The sequence below is a fragment of the Vipera ursinii genome (assembly GCF_947247035.1).
Source record: "Vipera ursinii genome assembly, chromosome: 9".
Taxonomy (NCBI): Eukaryota; Metazoa; Chordata; class Lepidosauria; order Squamata; family Viperidae; genus Vipera; species Vipera ursinii.
Window position 1 is genome coordinate 9,898,241 of NC_139523.1, and position 18,898 is coordinate 9,917,138.

Sequence of the window (18,898 nt, forward strand, 5' to 3'; positions counted from 1 at the left end):
TTTTCTATGGGAAGTCATGCTTTCCAAGAGACACTCAATCAGGGTTGCTATTTTGTGAATGGACATTCTTCCCTGTGTCACGGCATGTATTTTAAGAGAGCCTACAAGGTGCCCCGCTCAACCCTGAGTGATTTTAGGACTCCTCCAGAGATTCTCCTAAGAATAGATATATAGAAAAATTATCAAATATGATTATCCAATAAATGCAGAGACTATCCCCAGAAATGGATTCCATATTTTCAGCATCCATTTTCTGGGTTCTGTGAGACACATGTTGGGCAACAAGATCGTGTGACACCCAGGCATAGCTCATGTAATGCATGCAAACCACCAATTGTGGTTTTTTTTTTTTGCTAAAACATAAAATAACCCACAGCTAATCTGGGTGCAATGCAAGAATTTAGTCTGAGCCTCCAGTGCATTGCCTGTTGAATGTGAGAGTAAAAGTACACAAACCATAATTGCTAGTCTGTAGCACAGGCTGTATAAAACCTATTCTGGGTTGAAAACCATGGTTTGTGTTATTGTACTATGTAAATTGAGCCAGGAGTACTTTATTCAACAAACTATTGCTTGGTGTGTTGCATGAAATAGTCTCTTCCCAGAATTCCCCAGCCAGCATAGTTGGCTGGGGAATTATGGGAATTGTAGTCCATATAAAAGTTGCTGAGACAGAGAAACACTGCTTCAAATTCTATAATTTTTAAATGTGCTTTAAGCAGTGGTAATGGGTTTTTAAGCACTGTAAACTGGATTCCTGCCTCTACGAAGGAGTATATGTGATTCAAAGCATTTTGTGTGAATGTCAGTTAATCTGTGGTCAGCCCAATTGGACGATAGCCTCCATAAAGGCCAAAAAAAGTCTCATACTGGTAATGAAGGTCTTATTTGAACTCTACTGGCAATAATACTGGAAAATCGGTGAAAAAGCAGAAGCGCTTTCTGGACAGGAACTAGCCAGCCGTGGCAGACCAGGCTCTTGCCAATATTTAAAATGGCCACTAGGGTACAGCAGGACGGTTCTTGCCCTTATTAAAGATGGGGACGTTCTCAGCTGTCCGTTTAACAGCTGTTTCTTACCGTTTGCCCTGACCCACGATGGCGATTTTCCTTCTTCCCTGCCTTCTCGACTGAGAAGCCTTTGCCAGCTTACGAAATGGCGGCACCGGCGGGCAAAGGGAACGGCCGATTGGTCTCTCTTTCAGCCCCGCCCGTTTTTCCCGCCCCTTCCTTTTCTGCCCGCAATAAAAATGGCGCCACGAAACGCGATTCGAGAACCCCCTAGGCCTAGGAGTTCGGAAGGAGGGAAGCCCGAGTTCTCCTGGGAAGCCGCTGAAGCAACGGCCACTTCCGCCGAGCAGAGACCTCGCCAGGAGTAAAAATGGCGGAGTCGGTACTAGAAGTTGTCCGAAAGCTGCAGTCTCGGCTCGCTTCGGAGCCAAAGAAGGTAAAAAAAGGGACCCTGAAGGGAGAGGCAAATTGGGCGGAGAGTGGCTCTGGGGGGGCGGGATGGCGGCTGGGGTGCCCCCGCCAGGGGGGGCCAGCAGGGGTCCCTTTAGAGGGGCCACGGCGAGGGCTGGGAGAAACGAGGGGTGCCTGAGTGAAAGAGGGGGACTAGGCGGGGGGCAAGGATGAATTGGGCAGCGGGTGGGGGGCGAGGGAAAAGGGGCTGCGCTTTGGAGTCAAAAGAAAGGGGGGCGAGCGAAGGCGCAAGTGGGGTACTTCCCCCCCCCTCCTCCGACCGTTACTGGACAAGAGAAGCGCTGCGAGTTTTTCAGGCTCACCAGAAGACTCTCCCTTCCCCCCCTCCTCCCACCCTGGAGGATGCTATCCTTGTGCTGGGTACGTGTACAAATCACAGATATTGAAAATCCATCCCCCGATTAATTTATATATGTGTGTGTGTGTATGTTCGATGGGAGAAGCAGAGGCCGGAGAGAACAGCAGTTTAACGGCTGAAGTTTGAACGCGGGAGAGATCCATGTCCATTGTCCCTTGGGGGGTGGGGGTTTCGGGGTGGTCGGTCCTGCTCCAGATGGACAAGGCAAAATTGGGGGTGTCACGGATTCCAGAGGGGGTTGTCATGTCCCTTGGGGTGTGTGTGTGGGTGGGTGGGGGTATGCGGTGAGGGCTTAGCCAAAAAAAGGCTCTTGGGGCGTTTTTTATTGCTTTGTGTGTTTTTAATAAAAAGAAATAAATCTAAAAGTAATACTGTAAGCATCATTATTATCATCATCATCATCAAGTGGGCTGTCCAGTAGTCAGCAGAGGCTTGTAGAAATGTGTGAGTCTCAGAAGTGCCACAAGAGCACTGTGGAAAGAAGAGGAAGCTTGTGCAGACCTGGGGAGGGGATTGTGCATGTTGTCCATCTCTTCTTCCGAACATCCAGGGAAGGGCAGCAGAAGATGCTGGCAATGCAATTTGAATCACCTCTAGTGTTGTTGTTTTTTTTTAAAAAAGAAACCACTACCAGTAATCTAGTGCAGGATCTCTGCTGTTTGCATCAACTTTACAACTGCTGAAATAAACCTCTATCACAATCCTGCCTGTAAATCCTGACAGCCTGTAAAGAAAACAGTCAGGAGTTAGAAATCTGCAAAGGAGTAACTGCTAAGTGATTTCCTTTGTGTCCTAAAGATGTGAGAAGCAGGAAATGAGGGAGGCTCTTTAAATAACAACTGAAGGACTGGAGTTTCTTCTTTTTTTTGTTCAATGGATTTGTCCTCTACCTTGCAGAGCAGCATCCACTGAATAGCTTATAGTTGTTTTTTCATTGAAAGGACCTAATGTTAAGGATAGAAGAGAGAGGTATATGATAGAGGGCAAAACTAATTCTAGAGCATATTCTTGCATCTTTAAATCATCAAGCAAAGAAATGTCACTTCTAAAAGCATTTCATGGAATGCTTGAACGTGGCTTGAATATTTTGTGTTTTGTCGAGCAATCTGAATTAATTTTTTACTTGGAAAAACCAAATTCAAATGGTCCATTCTTTCTAGTTTTCTGGGCTTTAAGAATGATTGAGATCTGTACTTCAAAATACTCAGGACATGCTTTGAATCATCTTAAAGTGCAAATTGTAACTCTTTTCTTGATTCGTAAGTTTTCTAATGGAGGAACCTGCAGGCATAAAGTATATCAGGCTGCATGTATGTGCCAGACTATGTAATCATAGTTGCTAAGAAAGATTTGGTCCCTCTCTAATTCTACCCCCACCTCATCCACACCTTTATGCACCGACTAATGGAACTCAGTGGGTCTAGTAGTCTATGAACAGTAGATGGTGCTCTTGTGCTCTCCAGAAATCCTCTTTTCTGTCTGATTTTTGTTTTGTCACCTTTCGTTTTATATTTATTTAATTTTTATCCCACCTATATTATTTTTATTAATAAATCAAGGCAGCAAGCATATGTAATATTCCTTCCTCCTAATTTCTCCATGAAAACAACTTTGTTAGGTGACTGAGTTCAACAGGCAACTCATGAAAATCTTTGTCTCTTCTTTGCACCTCCCCCCCCCAAGAGATAACTTCTCTGACCATGTTCAATGCTAAATTACTATCTTTAGGTATCAGAGACTCCTTCCAAGTACTTTCCCTTTTATTGGTCAGTGGTCAGAAGGAATGCTGAAAAAAATACTTCAAAATTCAAAGAGCTGTTGGAATGGAAGAAAGCACATTCAGCTCAGTTTGGGGTTTGGGCTTCATATTTTGCTTTTGCCTTGTATTAAATGCAGATTGCACATTCAATGTGGTTTAAATTTCTAGGAAGAATGAAGGTACCAGAAAAACCAGAGCATTAATTTTAGAGTTCAAAAATGTTTCTGTGTGGATGTAAGCCACCTTATCCCCAGTTGTCATAAGTCTAGGACGATTCTCAGTCATCCAGGTCATAGTTGTATCAAAAGTGGTTTTTATTTTTGAAAAGGCAACTGGACTGATTTTTTGAGGAAAAAGAAGATCTTTCACTTCCTACCCTGGAATCTTGATCAGTTGTACTGGATGGTGTGGGAGACAGTCAACTGTCCTTCAACTGTCAATAACTGCCCTTCCATCTCCAACACCATCCAGTACAATTGATCAAGCTTCCAATTGCCTTTTCGAAAATAAAAGCCACTTGTCATTGTCCAGAGATTTTAGAACTAGGACTTGGTCATGTTGGGGATATTAGAAGTGTCTTCTCAACCAGCTGCATAGCTCCACACTGGGAAAGGCTGCCTTTAAAAGAAAATGTATTGCAGTTTGGAAGGCTAACATTCCATTTGTGAAGCTATTGGTTGCTTTTATGAAATGGCCTATCATGATGGAAGATGAGAGTGGGTTTTTTCTCTTATTGAACATTTCTGTTGATCAGCAGTGTTACACCAAGGCTTAGCTAGCATGGGGAGAAGAAGGTGGGTGAGGCAGATATATGGTGAGCCTTTTCCCAAATTCTTCAGACTACTGAAGGTATCCAGAAATATTCTCTTTGAGAGAGACCTGCCTCTGATCCAATTGGGTTTTCTCTTACTTTTGATTCATCATGAGGGTGGGTTTCCAAACAGATTTGGGGCTAGCAGCTCCAGATCCCTCTGATCAAGCCTACAATCCTTATTTGGGTGGGATTGCTGCAACCATAAGATTTTTGCTCTGCTTCATTTGTCTGCAACATGTTAAGCATCTGTGGCATCTTAGCAGCTCTGTGGGTTTGTTTTTTTTTTGAACGTCTTGAACACTGCAGAAGAAAAGGCTCTCCATTACAGAGCTGACTTCTCAATCCTTTTCTGTTCCCCTCTACAGCTGATGAAGACTTTGAAGAAACTTTCTGAACTGCCAATTACAATTGACATTCTTATGGTAAGTGTTATTTTGTAGTATCATTTCTTGCCTTAGGGAACTTAATCCTGTTGGAAATTCCAAGTATTGCTGCCCAGGATGATGGTTCTAGGGAGTGAGAAGTTGCAAAATCTGAATAACCTCTCTGAAGATTGATTATTTATAAGTTTTGATGGCACAACAGCAGTAAAACCCAATAAACTACAGCTCTTGGTGACTCTTTCTACTATGGTGAAGTGTCCTTTGAGTCATCTAAGCCAGGATGGGGCTAAATCTGTCCTGTTGTGATGGCGCTGTCCTAATTGCAAATGGGAAGGCTCAGATAGAGCCTGCAAAATTCATAAGGAAAAATGTTTTGTTGCTCCACATATATCCCGCTAAGCCATAAATGTGCTTTAAATAAGTCACAGCTGGGCTGGGTTAATATCTTGCATTCAGCCATAACTGGTTTGTTTGTTTTAGGTCTAGCTAGTTGTATGAACTCAGCTGTTAACTAGCTATCATTGTCAAAGCTGGTTTTCTACATCCTTTCCGCAGGAGACTGGAGTCGGAAAGACTGTGAACGGTTTACGAAAACATGAACTTGTTGGGGAATTTGCCAGGAACTTGGTAGCGAGATGGAAGAAGCTTGTGCCAGTTCCGCAGGAAACAGAGCGGTGAGTTGGGCCTTTATAATATCTCTGCTCTCGAATGTTTCTCTTCAATAGACAATGTCCTTGTATACTTCATCTGCCCTGAAGAACAATTTGAAACGCTGTTTTCTGATACAGCTCCACTGCCTGGTGGAATGTGCTAAATGTCCCTTTAGAGCTTTAATAGCCAGAGAGAACATAAACAATGAAATACCAAGATGTTTTGATAAAATAATGCAAAGGGGAAAAAAGAAACGTGTAAGCTTTGTAGATAATATATGAAGAACGGTTGTAGGATTTGGGTATGGCTAGTCTAGAGAAAAGAAGGACTAGGGATGACATGATAGCAGTATTTCAGTATTTGAGGGGCTGCCACAAAGAAGAGTGTGTGTGTGGGGGGGGGGGTCAACGTATTTCCCAAGGCACCTGAAGGCAAGAAACAATGGATGGAAACTAATCTAGGAGAGAACATGGAATTAAGGAGAAAGTTCCTAACAGTGAGAACAATTAACCAGTGCCTTCAGAAGTTGTGGATCTTTTATCACTGGAGGTTTTTAAGAAAAGACTTGGCAGTCACTTGTCTGAAATGGTTTAGGGCAGGGGTAGGCAACCTCGGCTCTTTTATGACCCATGGACTTCAACTCCCAGAATCCCTGAGTCAGCATAGCTGACTCAGGAATTCTGGGAGTTGAAGTCCATGAGTCATAAAAGAGCCAAGGTTGCCTACCCCTGGTTTAGGGTCTCCTGCTTGGACTAGAAGGCCTCCAAGGTCCCTTCCAGCTCTATTCTATTCTAAATTCTAGTCTAGAAAGATAGAGGTTGGCTGTATTCTGTTTTGGAGTTAAGAAGATGGGACTAGGTAATCGTAGCTTTAGCTTAGGGTTTCAGTAATTTTCAGCTAGATTCAATAATCCAATTCTTTCTCTGTTTCTCCTTTTTTTAAGGCATCATCTTGAATCTACAACACAGGGCTATGACCAAAACATCTCTAGGAAACGACAGCGAGACCTTCATCCCAAAGAGGATGAAAAGGCCTACTCAGAGACATATCAGCCTTCTTGCAGCCAGTCATATGAGTTGGATTGTGGAAGTAAAAAGACCAAGAGGTATTCAGACCCGGAAAAATCTCAGCATGATGTAAGCTATGGTATTCCAGAAGACAGGTCATGGAGGAGGGGGTCCTCCGACCTGGAATGTTCTGATTATGGACACACAGTCTCATCTGAGCTCAGTGAAAGTCCTCAGGAACTATATATGGACCTCCATCATGCTGCAGAACAAGAGAGGGAGCAAAAATCTTTTCCCCAAAAGGGGATTAAAAGCCACCAATTTCAGGACAGACAAGAAGTTACTCCTCCTCATAGGAGCTTCAGTGACTGTCAAGATAAAGCTAGTTCAAGTCGGAGCAAAGAGCCTAAATCTTCTCAAAAGGAGAGGCAGTGGCCAGAAACCAAGGGGAAGGAGAAGGCGCCTGTATTTAGCCCAGAGAGATTACCAAAGGCTTCTTCATCCCACGAAGCTTCCTTATCAGGCAGCAGCAAAGAGAAGCCAAAGGCCCTGGACAGCCTCAAACAAGACAAGAAAAAAGATGGCGGCGGCATCAAGAAGGAGAAGGCCCACTTTGACTTGGACGATAGCTTGAATGAACATAGGAAGAAACAAAAAACCCATGACTTCGAAAGGGCCAAACCAGCCAAGATGAAACTTAGCGTGGAAACCGTGTGTGGAGATCGGGAGAAACCAAAACCTGTGGGTGATTTGCCCAGTAAGAACAGGGAGAAGAAGGCTTCCAGCAGCTTCAAAACCTCTGAGGGCAAACCCAAAGTCTCTGAATCAAACAAAAGACCGGCAGGCTTCTCACTTTCCAGAGAGGGAGAGGCGGAGGATGTGTTTGAACAGCCCACCATGTCCTTTGAGTCCTACTTGAGTTATGACCTGCCTCAGAAGAAGAAAAGAAAGCTGGCCAAGCCTACAACTCCAGTCCCAGAGAAGGAGAAAGCACCTGGCAAGCAGAATGGTTCCAAGTGCAGTGCCAAGAGCTCCGACGCAAGCCGGAAGGCTCCCAAGCCACCCAGCGAGAAGAAGCTGGAGGAGCCACCTAAGGCAAAAAAAGTAAGGTTTTTCAGGGGGGAATCATTGCTTCACTGTTACCTTTTCTTGGGCAAATTGATGTTTAAAGGCAACTGAATGAATTTAGCACTTCAGTCATCCGGTTCACCCAGCACTGTCACAATGTGGGTTATTTGGGGATGTTGGCATGTGCATCATCTGGCTATCCTAATTTATAAATCGTTGCAAATGATGGTTCCTTCAGCAAATTGGTTAAGCCAGTCAGGGCTTGCATGGCCCACAGCGTTGTTTAGCCCAGGGAAGTGAATGCCAGACGAAGGTTCTGCAGACTTCAGAGGCAGCTTGCGCTTCTAACAGTTTGGGCCCATTAATAACTAGTTTTGCCCAGAGGCTTTTCAGATACGCTATCATCCAATAGCCATCATACCTATGCTGGTTGAGGATGATAGCAGTTGTAGTCCTGTCCTTTCGAAAGGTGCCAGATTAGAAAAGGTGTTTGAGCATTGAAATCTATTGAGAATGTTTTCATTCTTCCCCCTGCTGTCTTTATGGAATGTGCTCCTCTGTTAACCTTACCCCAGGGATAAAAATGGAACTCGGTCCTTTTAAAAAACTCCTTGTTGAGTAAGCTAGCTTTGGGAGAGGTGCCGTTTTCTCTCCAGGGGAAATGAAAGGAGTCCTTGGTGCTCACTGAGCTTGGTTGATTGCAGATGTTTCACTACCCAATTAGGTAAGATAATTGCAAGTGAGTGGGATTTACCCTCTGCCAGTAGTATACTATTACCTGCCAAAGAAATATTTAGCTACATCATTTCCATTGTTTGTAACGGAATATATAAATATTTAAAATAATGTCTTAAAGTTATTCCCTAGACCAGGGGTAGGCAACCTTGGCTCTTACAAGTCATAAAAGAGCCAAGGTTGCCTACCCCTGCCCTAGACCAATTTTTCTATAGGTTGATAGGTAGGCAGCACTCAGCGCTGAAGAAAGTAGAAGATGAGAGAGCACAGGGTTTGTTCTTTGAACGCCCCATCATTTCTAATAACCAGGGCTTTTTTTCTCATAGAACGCTCAGAACGGAGTTCCGGCACCTTTTTTGGATGGAACCTTGTAGGGTAGGCAAGGCGGGTTATATGACATTTGTGAGTTCCGGCACCTTTTTCTTTTACAAAAAAAGCATTTCTAATAACAGAATACTCGACCTATTTGAGTTTACCTCTGTTGAAGTACAGCCTGCTCAAAATGTTCAGTGAAAAGTTTTGTTGTGAGTCTGTTTGTTTCCGAGGATGATTTTTTTTTTACACACAGCAAATACAGACTTTTGCATAGCTATCTTAACCAAACATCGGCTTCCTCCCCTCCAGTTACTTATTGATGTGGTGCCGATGCTTCCTGACATCCCATTGCCTCCAATCCAGGCAAATTATCGTCCTCTTCCTTCAATGGACACGATCCCATTCACCCAACCAAAGAGAAGAGGTAAACTTTCATTTACTGTTTCTAAACATTGTGGTTGAGTGATACAGAAAAGATCACATAGACGTTTTGGATTTTTCTGTTACCTTTTATTCACTTGTATAGTGTGAAAGAGGAGGAAAGAGCGCTAGATAAAATATAATAAGAATAGACGCCAATTTGGATTCAGAGAAATAGTCGAATAGCTCAATTGGCAGTTGATAATTTCTCTGGTGCTTTCCGAGAAGGAAAGGAATGTGATTGTGGCTTTGCTTCCAAGCATAGTGCATCTTCGTTGTTCGATCATGAAGATTTTTCGTGCAGTGAGGAATCCTCTGCATCACATTAAAAGCATGAAGAAATAGTTTTCGTTCACTGTCCCAAAGTTCAGCTTATTCCCTTGACTTGGAAGCGGTGATTTTTCCATGTAAGCCGCCTAGAGTATAGCCCTCTGGCGAGATAGGCGGCGACTAAATTTAACAAATAAATAATAAGTAATGGGAAGGCTTTCACAAACTAAGCTATAGATGGGCACCTATGTAAACTTGCTGTATCAGAGACCTGTCTGGTAGCTGTAAACTACCGTGCAACTACCATGAACTTTCCAGCATCATCTGGGTGGGGTTGGAGTATGTTTTTGGTCTTCTGTGACACGCACACCCCCCGGGGGGGGACATCAGGCTGGATGATACCCTGGTCTCTAATGCGTCTTTTCTCTGCTTTATCTTCCACTGGCTTTGCAGCACTCTCCTCCCCAACTCAAGAGGATGAGTCTGGCTTCACAGGACGTCGGTTGAATTCCAAGATGCAGGTTTACTCAGGTTCCAAGTCGGCTTATCTTCCGAAGATGATGAGTCTCCATGAGCAATGCATCCGGGTTCTCAGCAATAATATTGATTGTGAGTCCCATAGGTTGGCCTGTGGACTGCGAAGGGGAAGGAATTTGACGGGGAACGTAAACCCAGATATTTATTTATTATGTTTATATGGCTGCCCAACTCACGGTAACACACAGGCAGCTTTTGATGCCTGGTACCGAACACAGGGGGTCCTGGACTTATGACCATCTGCTTAATGACTGTTTGAAATTAAAAACAGTTGACTTAACAACTGTTCCTCACCCTTGCAACCGTCAACAGCATTCACCGCAGCCACGTGATCAGGATTTGGGTTGCTTGGCAACCAGCATGCATTCATAACAGTTGCAGCATCCTTGGGGGTGGATGTCACGTGATTGCCACTTGCAATCTTCCCAGAAAGCTCCCAAAAAGCAAAGTCGGCGGGGGGAAGCTGGATTTGCTTAATGACTGCCCAGTTCACTTAGCAACCCTGGCAAAAAGGTCTTAAAATCAGGCACAACTCACTAGACTGTCTTGGTTAGCAATGGGAATTTGGATCCCAATTGTGGTCGTAATTTGAGGAGTACTCGTATATCTGCCATGCAAACCTTTGCACTAGAGGGCTGCTTAATTCATTACTCCTCTGTCCAGCTGCCCAGTTCCTTTTCAGAGCTCCTTTTCTTTTACAACCGTGTTAATTTCTGATTTGGGGGTGGAGTCTGAGGAGGAGGCGGAAAAGGCACGATTAAGGCAAGAGCTTCTGTGAAAGGAGAAAGAATGAAGAAGGTGTCTCTTCCTACCCATATTTCTCTCTTGTGACCATCTTTGCATTACCTTTGAAAGGCAATGCTGGGCTTAGGAGTCAAATGCCGAGCTCTTTGGCCTTTATCAGGATTCCATCCACACCTTGTGTAAAGCTAGGGTTTGTTTATAGTTTTTTTTAACTGGAAACATTGGAACAGAATAAGTAAACTTACACGCCCAGTGGCTCCACTGAAAGAGACAGTGGCATAAAGAGACCATCTGATCTCGCTGGGATTGGCGTGAAAAGACCCATGAAACAATAGTTCATGGTTAACCAAAGGGGCTAAACTGACAGTGGTGTGCCTTACTACTGCCACTTAGTTCTGTTTAGTCCAAAAAGCAGTCAGCCATTCTGTGGTTCCTTTTCTTTCTAGGGAAAAATTGATTTGGACAACATCTATTAGCGTCTCGGTTTTATATTTTGCACCCATGACATTATAGAAAGACCTTGGTTTCCTTGTGTGACCTAGAAAACATTCTGGTCCTTTTATCCATACTTAGCTGATTTTATGCCTCCTGAATTTCAGAAGATGCTCCCATGTTCTGTAATGCATATAAAACCAAATATCTGTTTCCCACTTGGAAAATGTGCCCTGAAAATGAAGAAAGATCTGTCTTCTTTTTTCTCCTAGCAATCTATGAAGTGGGTGGTGTCCCATATTCTGTAATTGAGCCTGTTTTGGAACGCTGCACTCCAGAACAGTTGTATCGCATTGAGGAGTACAATCACGTGAGTGTTACTAGATAAGAGGGAATGGGATGTGTTGATCATGGATGATTCTTCACCATTTGCAGTAAGACCAATAGATGGTTCAAATAAGGTGTGGTTTAGTCTTCAAGGATTCTGCTTGTCTCTGCTTCAGGATTTAAACTTAGACATTGCTCCATTTTGTAGCATGTAACTCAAAAACAGCTGGTATAACATCAGTATATGGAATGCCGTATTTAAGAAAAATACTCTTTATTTTTTATTCAGATGACATAAATGTGCAAGACAAAATATACAGGAGGAAGTGAATTGAAGGATATCAATTATGTATAATAAATACAAAGTTCATTATATAATAATACAACCTCTGACAATGGTATCTTATAAGAAGAGTTAGTAAAATAATAGCACTGTGATTAGATAATAGAGAGGAGCCTCAGAAAATGAAAACTTCGTGGAAAAGCAAAGATTTTGAGGAACGGTTTCTTTCTTTAGAGCAGCATTGCTCAACCGTGGCAACTTTTAAGAGGGGGAACGTCAACTCCCAGAGTTCCTCAATCATCAAGGGGAATTGGGCTTGGAAGTTCTAGCAGTTGAAGTCCACACATCTGAAAGCTGTCAGGTTGAGAAATGCTGCTGTACAGAAAAGCTAATTTTGACCTGCTCTGCAAGATGAATGAAGGTCCTTTGCAGAAATTTTACACACTACCTGATACCAGTACTACCAAATGATAAATTGGCATTTGGGAGGGTGGGTGGGTGGGTGAGGACGATACTGAGGTTACACTGTAAAGCCCCTACCCAATGAATTTCGGGATTTGGCTATTAGCTAATGGAAGTTAATGGATTGGACAGATTTCCTTCTGTGCCAGCCTCTCCCATAAACGGTATAGTAATAGCTAGTTTTAAAACTTGCTCTTAATTACCGTGTGCTTTCCAAGCGTATTTGGTAGAGGGAATTAAATTGGGTCTTGGCGACGTTGCCACATGCTTGTCACCAGCTGCCGTTCTCCTTAAATATTCCTCTAAGGAACAAATAACGATCAAGCGAGTCAAGAGTGACTTTAGAGATGGGAAGCGCCTACCCCTTCATTTTCTTAAACCCCACAAGGATGAATGGCAGCAAAATGACTAAAGGGCAGGTGATAAAAGAAGTCTCTTAAGAAGAGCCCAAGAGGTTCTGTGCACATGGAAGGCCATTCTGTAAGCCCTTGACGTTGCTTCCTTTATCGCCAGCCCAAACAGCAAAGAGGATCAAATGTGCTATTTTTCGAAAGTTGTCTTTGTTGGCAAAAGTGATTCTAGTCCTCTCCGGTGAATAACCCTAAAAGGAAAATATTTTTTATTAGTAGTTCTCAACTTAAGGCTCCAGTTGCGAGCAGAATTTTAGTCGTAAGTTGTGTGGCATTCACGTGACTAGAGCTGTTTTTACAGCTTGGGGTTTTGTAGTATTTCCCTGTTGTTTTTGTTGTTTTAAATCTGAGAGTATATCTTCCAGTTGGCAGATTGCATCTCAGACAACTAGATCTTGGTTCATAAAGGTTTGGAACTTGTATACCCTCAGAATAATTCTCTATTTATTCTTTCTGAGGTACTCCAACCCTAGGCTCAATCTTCATTTGCTCTTGGCCTCCAGGTTTTAACTGAAGACACAGATCAGTTGTGGCAGAATCATTGCCAGCGTGATTTCAAGAAAGAGAAGCCAGATGAGTTTGAGAGCTGGAGAGAAATGTACCTGCGGCTGCATGATGCTCGAGAGCAGCGACTTCTGATGCTAACGCAAAACATCCGTTCAGCTCATGCCAATAAGCCCAAAGGTAGAGTGCTGGGCGGAGCGATTGAGCGGGCATGGAGACATGGGGATATTGGATGTTAACTCCCATCATTACTTTGGCTGTGTTGGCTTGGAATGAAGAGAATTGAATTCCCATAGGTCTAGAACAGGGGTCTTCAAACTTGGCCCTTTTATGTCTTGCGGACTTCAACTCCCAGAATTCCCTAGCCAGGCAAGTGTGCTGAGGAATTCTGGCAGTTGAAGTCCTCAAGTCATAAAAGGGACAAGTTTGAAGACCCCTGGTCTACAAGTTGCCAGGTCTTGGATGATGGGCTGCTAGAAACCAGCTCATAGTGAATAGCTGTGTGGCCTTTTGAACAATTGGCAACCCTACCCAGCTTTCAAAGTTGACTCTGGCATGTTTCAAGAAGGATAGAGTTCCCTATTCCTTTAACTCAGAGGATGATGGAGGTTCCAGTGAATATGGAGATTCTCAATCATCTAAGTCATGATTGTCCCAAAGGTGCTTTTCCAAAAGGCAAGTGGACTTTCTTGGTTTTTCCCCCTTGAACTGAAGTTGGAACTGAAGAAGCTTCTTGGATGAGAAGCGAAATAACTTCAAGGAGGAAAAAAAACCCAAGAAAGTCCACTTGCCTTTTGGAAAAGCACCTTTGGGAGTTCCAATGAATAGGGATGCCCATTTATGAGATTGCAGAGCTGACTTGATGTGCTCTTGGGCTGAAAACTAACCTATAAAAACCTTCATGCTAGAAACAAGAATGATTGTGGGCATCATCGTGTCTTAGAAGAGGAGGGAGAGAAGAACATTTCCACCAAAGAGGAGACATGTTTCTTAGGCGTCCTCTCCCGTCAGTTATCACAGGGACTTTCCTTCCGCACTTTCTGAGTTGACCTCACTTTCTTGGCTTTGTTCCTCTTTTAGCCAGAGTAGCTAAGATGGCATTTGTCAACTCAACAGTCAAGCCACCCCGGGAGGTGAGGAGAAGACAAGAAAAATTTGGAACTGGAGGAGCAGCTGTCCCAGAGAAGATCAAGTACGTTTTATATGAAGGCTTTCACTTTTATCTTCCTCTTGAGGGGTGGGACAAGCTGCAGGGGAAAAATATATATATATGGAAGGCTGCATCTATCCTGCTTATCAGAATTCATTTTGGGAGGAGACGCAACATTGTGCATGATTATGATATGGCTAGTTTTAGACACCTATGTACCTATCTTCGGCATCACCTTGCTTCTTTGAGAGAGGTAATGGTTAGACCTTTAAACAAAGGTGATGAGCAGGCCACTAAGAAAATGCAACCTGGCCTTAAACAATGGGGACCAAAATAAAACGGATTTTTTCCAGATCCAAATTCCTGATGCTTGAGTGAAGAGGGAGTAATTGATTTCCAGTAACTCTGGCTGTTCCTGGGTGACACATTTTCGGTGCCTATTACGGTCCAGGCTCTGCTACAAAAATTGCCTCGGTGGCCCTGGGCAAGCACATTTGTTGAATATGCAGAGTGGACATTTCCTTACCGCTCACCATCTTCTCTTTCCTCAGAATCAAACCTCTGCTCTTCACGCCAGTGAAAACTAGCAGCGTTCACGCTGAAGAGGAACCGGCTTACGACAGGCCCAGTACCAGCAGCGGCCTCTCAGGGTCATCCCTGGGCAGCATTTCATCAGTGACCTACGACCCGAGGAAGCCCCAGGTGAAGAGTAAGTGAGCTGATGCCTCTCCATCCTGTAAAAAGATTGAGGGTTTTCATGAAAAATAGTTTATATTAATCTCTAATGGGCTTAAATTATGTTTACGTAAACGTTCTATGAATGTGTCCATTTTAGATTTAGATTTTATTAGATTTATATACCGCCCTTTCCCGAAGGACTCAGGGCGGTTTACAGGGCATTTTAAAATCATACCAATACAAAATACAAAGTTAAAAGACAAATAAAAGATTAAATTATCCCTGAAAATAAAACCCAGTTAAAATTCTCAGCCTGGGTCAGAGAGCTCAAAGAGCCAAGTCTTCAGGTCTCGGCGGAATGAACGGAGGTCGGGGGCAGTCCTGAGCTCCACGGGCAGCTGGTTCCAGAGGGCAGGCGCACCCACAGAAAAGGCCCTCCCCCTGGGTGTTATCCGCCGGCAATCTTTTACCGGCGGCATCCTGAGAAGACCCTCCCTCTGTGAGTGCACTGGACGAAGGGAGCTTGATTTTAACCTTTGATACAGTAAAGATGGATAAACGTAACGAAATATTCAAACAAAAGCTCTTTTCTGGGGGAGGGGGTGTCTTTGTGTCTCCATAATTTTTTAGATGGGAAGCAATTCAGAGGGCAAAAAGCTTAAGAACACTGTTCTTGAGCGTGCAGAATCCTATCAAGACAGTCTTCCCCCTCTGCTATAAAAGGCTGGTTCAGAGGCATAGTTTGGTGCGTAAAATGTCTGGTTCTGCACAACTGCAGCACTCTAGTCTAGCCCAAAGGACAATAATATGTAGATTAGCGTGATGTGTAAATATATGTCCTTATGTCCATAGAGATAGAAATCACTAGCCATTAGTGTGTGCCTTGCAAAGATTTCCCCCCGCCCTAGTAAAATAGAATTGGCTTGCTTCCTTAATGTTTCGAAACCTTTTCCTTCAAATGCAAGTCCAGATTTGCATTCTGTATATATCTGTGCATCTTAATGCTACAGCTTATGTGAAGTAACCTTTCTTTTCTCCCTTTTGCCTTTTTGGTTTTGCAGAAATTGCACCTATGATGGCAAAGACTATCAAAGCTTTCAAAAACCGATTTTCTCGAAGATAAAGGCACTGTCAGGCTCCAGTGAATGCGAAGGAGAAATCTTATGGAAGCAGTGCTTACAGGAAAATGGGAATTTGTTGGGGGTGGGGTGTCCTCAAATCCCCCAAAGCCCTATTTAAGACCAACTGCACAGTATTGTTCAAAACCCCCTTCCAGTTTTCTCCCTTTGTCCCCGTAATTTGTTTCTATCTGCCAAGCGTTTTGCAAATGTGAAGTCTTGGCACCTGGCTGAGACATGAAGGTCCACAAACTATAGCTCTTTCTTCAGTCTCTTTATTCTGGACTCCAGAATGGAAAGAGACCTGCCTTCCACCATCTGCAGTGTTTTGGTTTTTTTTTTTTGTCACCCCTTGGCCAGTTGTAAGACTTCAGATCTGCTCTTCTAGTGTCCACTGTGAAAGACCCATCTTTTTGCAGATACTGTTCACGATTAGCAACCTTTGCTGAAGGACCTCTTGAGACTTCTACAATCTTGGTCAATCTTCCAGCAAATGATTTCCCCAGACGACATTTTCTCCTCCTTTTCTGTTTTTCAGTCGCAGCTCTTAAGTGTTCATCTCATGCCTAAAACCCTTTGTGCCAGATACAAGTTGATTGGCCTTTCTTATACGGGGACATCTGGAGGTGCCACTGTCGCTCTGTTCACTTGGCTAAGGAAAAAAATAATAATAAAGTAAGATGGGTACATGTTATTTTAAACTCTTAGGAAAAAAAAAGCAGCACAACTCAGGAAGCGAAGAATAAGTCACTTTGCACACATCTGGATTTTAAGCATTCATCGGAGGTTTCTTATTTTAAAAATGTATAGTGACGATAATGGGGATAGGTTCCGCCCTCCCCATTTTAAATGGAAAACAAGGACTTACATTAGATTTTCCTCTTCTATCCCTCTGGTTCTAACAACAGAACAGGCACTTTAATTCACTGTTACCCTTTAAAGAGCTCCATTGACAAAACCTCACTCATCTAGGAGTTTTGGATGTTCCAGAACAGAAAAGTTAGGCCAAGCCAAGGGGGCAGGTTTTGGTCTGGAGTTACAGCATCTGCTATGGAATAATCTACAGAACATTTCATGCACAGAACAAGCCAGGGGAAAAAAGCTTTGAGAGTGGTCTATCTGTCTCGATGCTCATTGGCTGTGGTCGTTTTCAGTCCTGGAGGGGACATTGAGCTGATGATTTTATTTATGCTGATGTTGATAGTTATATGTTGTGGAGAGGAAAGACAGACCTGATTTTGGAAGGCTTGATGGCGTGCTTCCTTAGTGCCACAGTTGAATAAACATTGATGTCCATGTGTTTTATGAAGGAATCTGGCCTTTCCCTGATGATACAAATGGAGGAAAAAGAGGTTTGTCCCAATGACCTTCTAGTGCCACCATTCTGAACTCTGGCCTTCAGGTTTTCTGCTGACACCCAGTTACTCATGAGAGGAGTAGTCCAAAAGCCCCATTAACTTTAAAAATCAGCAATTTCTCCATTAATCTAAAGCTGGAGGGGATATGGAGTATGTGCCATCTGGGATAAGACTCTTGATGTTCACTGCCAATCTAACCACCAATGTCTACTGAAGTTCCAATACTTGGCAGTTGCTGGGGATTTAAATTCAGCTCCAAAACTGCATGAAAAAGACAGTGCCTTTTTCAAAACCTATCATATAATTAAAATTATATATGCATTTATGTGGATTTTGTGTACACACACATACATACACATACACAAAATTGTGTAGTGTGTGTTCAGCCATACACACACACATGAAAAGCAGAATGCGTTTTGTGTGTGTGTGTGTGTATGTGTATATATGTATATGTATATGTACACACACACACCTGTATATGTATATGTATATATACACACACATACATACAAAATGCATATAAAGTCCATATAAAATTTTATTTATATGATGGTTTTTAAAAAAGGCACCACCTTATGCAGTTTTGGAGCTGAATTTAAATCCCCAGCAATTTTGTGCAGCATTTTAAATTAAAGGCTGATTGGATTTAATGATGTTGGATTTTTTAAAAAATGCTCCTTTTGCGTTGCTGCACCTAATTTTGTGGGCTTTGACTTATGTTCTGCCAGTTGTACCTGGTGATTTCTCCTTTTCGTTGTTGGATTTGGTGGTAGAAGGGAGTGCCCAAGAACCTTCTCAACACAGAAGGAAATTTACAAGAGTCTTGTTGGTCCAACTTGGCTGACACCCAATTAATTAGTCATCAGAAGAGTAGTCACTAAACTCCCATTAACTCTAAAAACCAGCAATTTCTCCATAAATATAAAGCTGGAGGGGATATGTAGTATGTGCCATCTGGGACCAGGGGACTCTTGGTTTTCCCAGTCCAATCTAAACAACAATGTCCCCTCAAGTTCCAATATATAAGAAAAAGACAGCACCTTTTTCAAAACCCATCATAGAATCAAAGTTTTATATGTATTTTGTGGAAGTATGTGTGTATATGTATGTACACATGTATGTATAATGTGTGTGTACACATACAAAAAATATGTGAAGTGTGTGTTCAGCCATACACACATGAAAAGCATAGAATGCGTTTTGTGTATGTGTGTGTATGTATGTGTATATATACACACACACACGTGTATATACATATGCATGTGTATATATACACACATACATACATACAAAATGCATATAAAATTTTAATTATATGATGGTTTTTAAAAAAGGCGCCTTCTTCCTTATGTAGTTTTGGAACTGAATTTAAATCCCCAGCAGCTTTGTGCAGCATTTTAAATTAAAGGGGAATTGGATTTAATGATGTTGGATTTTTTTTAAAAATGCTCCTTTTGCATTACTGCACCTAATTTTGTGGGCTTTGACTTACCTTCTTCTGCCGGTTGTTGTACCTGGTGTATTTTCTCCTTTACGTTGTTGGATTTGGTGGTAGAAGGGTGTGCCCAAGAAAATTCTCAACAGAGGAAATTTACAAGAGTCTTGTTGGTCCAACTTGGCTGATACCCAA

The 18,898-nt window shown here is 42.7% G+C and overlaps 1 protein-coding gene and 1 long non-coding RNA gene across 4 annotated transcripts; one reads left to right on the forward strand and one right to left on the reverse strand.

Annotated features, from left to right (window-relative positions):
* Positions 1-1,338: 1,338 nt before the first annotated feature.
* On the forward strand, positions 1,339-16,139 carry ELOA (elongin A). Of its 3 annotated transcripts, none has more exons than XM_083369160.1 (11): positions 1,339-1,447; positions 4,779-4,835; positions 5,352-5,470; positions 6,391-7,558; positions 8,882-8,996; positions 9,716-9,871; positions 11,248-11,345; positions 12,961-13,141; positions 14,042-14,153; positions 14,663-14,820; positions 15,851-16,139. In XM_083369160.1, exons 1-11 carry the CDS (start codon positions 1,382-1,384, stop codon positions 15,910-15,912), a joined length of 2,292 nt encoding a protein of 763 aa, XP_083225286.1. In that variant the 5' UTR covers positions 1,339-1,381; the 3' UTR covers positions 15,913-16,139. The 3 variants fall into 3 exon arrangements, with proteins under 3 accessions (XP_083225286.1, XP_083225287.1, XP_083225288.1); XM_083369161.1 differs by having other exon boundaries at positions 14,663-14,813; XM_083369162.1 differs by lacking the exons at positions 14,663-14,820; positions 15,851-16,139 and having other exon boundaries at positions 14,046-14,113.
* Positions 11,626-17,272, reverse strand: LOC310644308. The gene is made up of 4 exons (XR_014493267.1): positions 17,140-17,272; positions 16,134-16,559; positions 14,638-14,845; positions 11,626-12,648 (listed from the first exon to the last, which is right to left on the reverse strand). It is a non-coding gene; the product is annotated as an uncharacterized lncRNA (long non-coding RNA).
* Between the last annotated feature and the right edge of the window lie 1,626 nt (positions 17,273-18,898).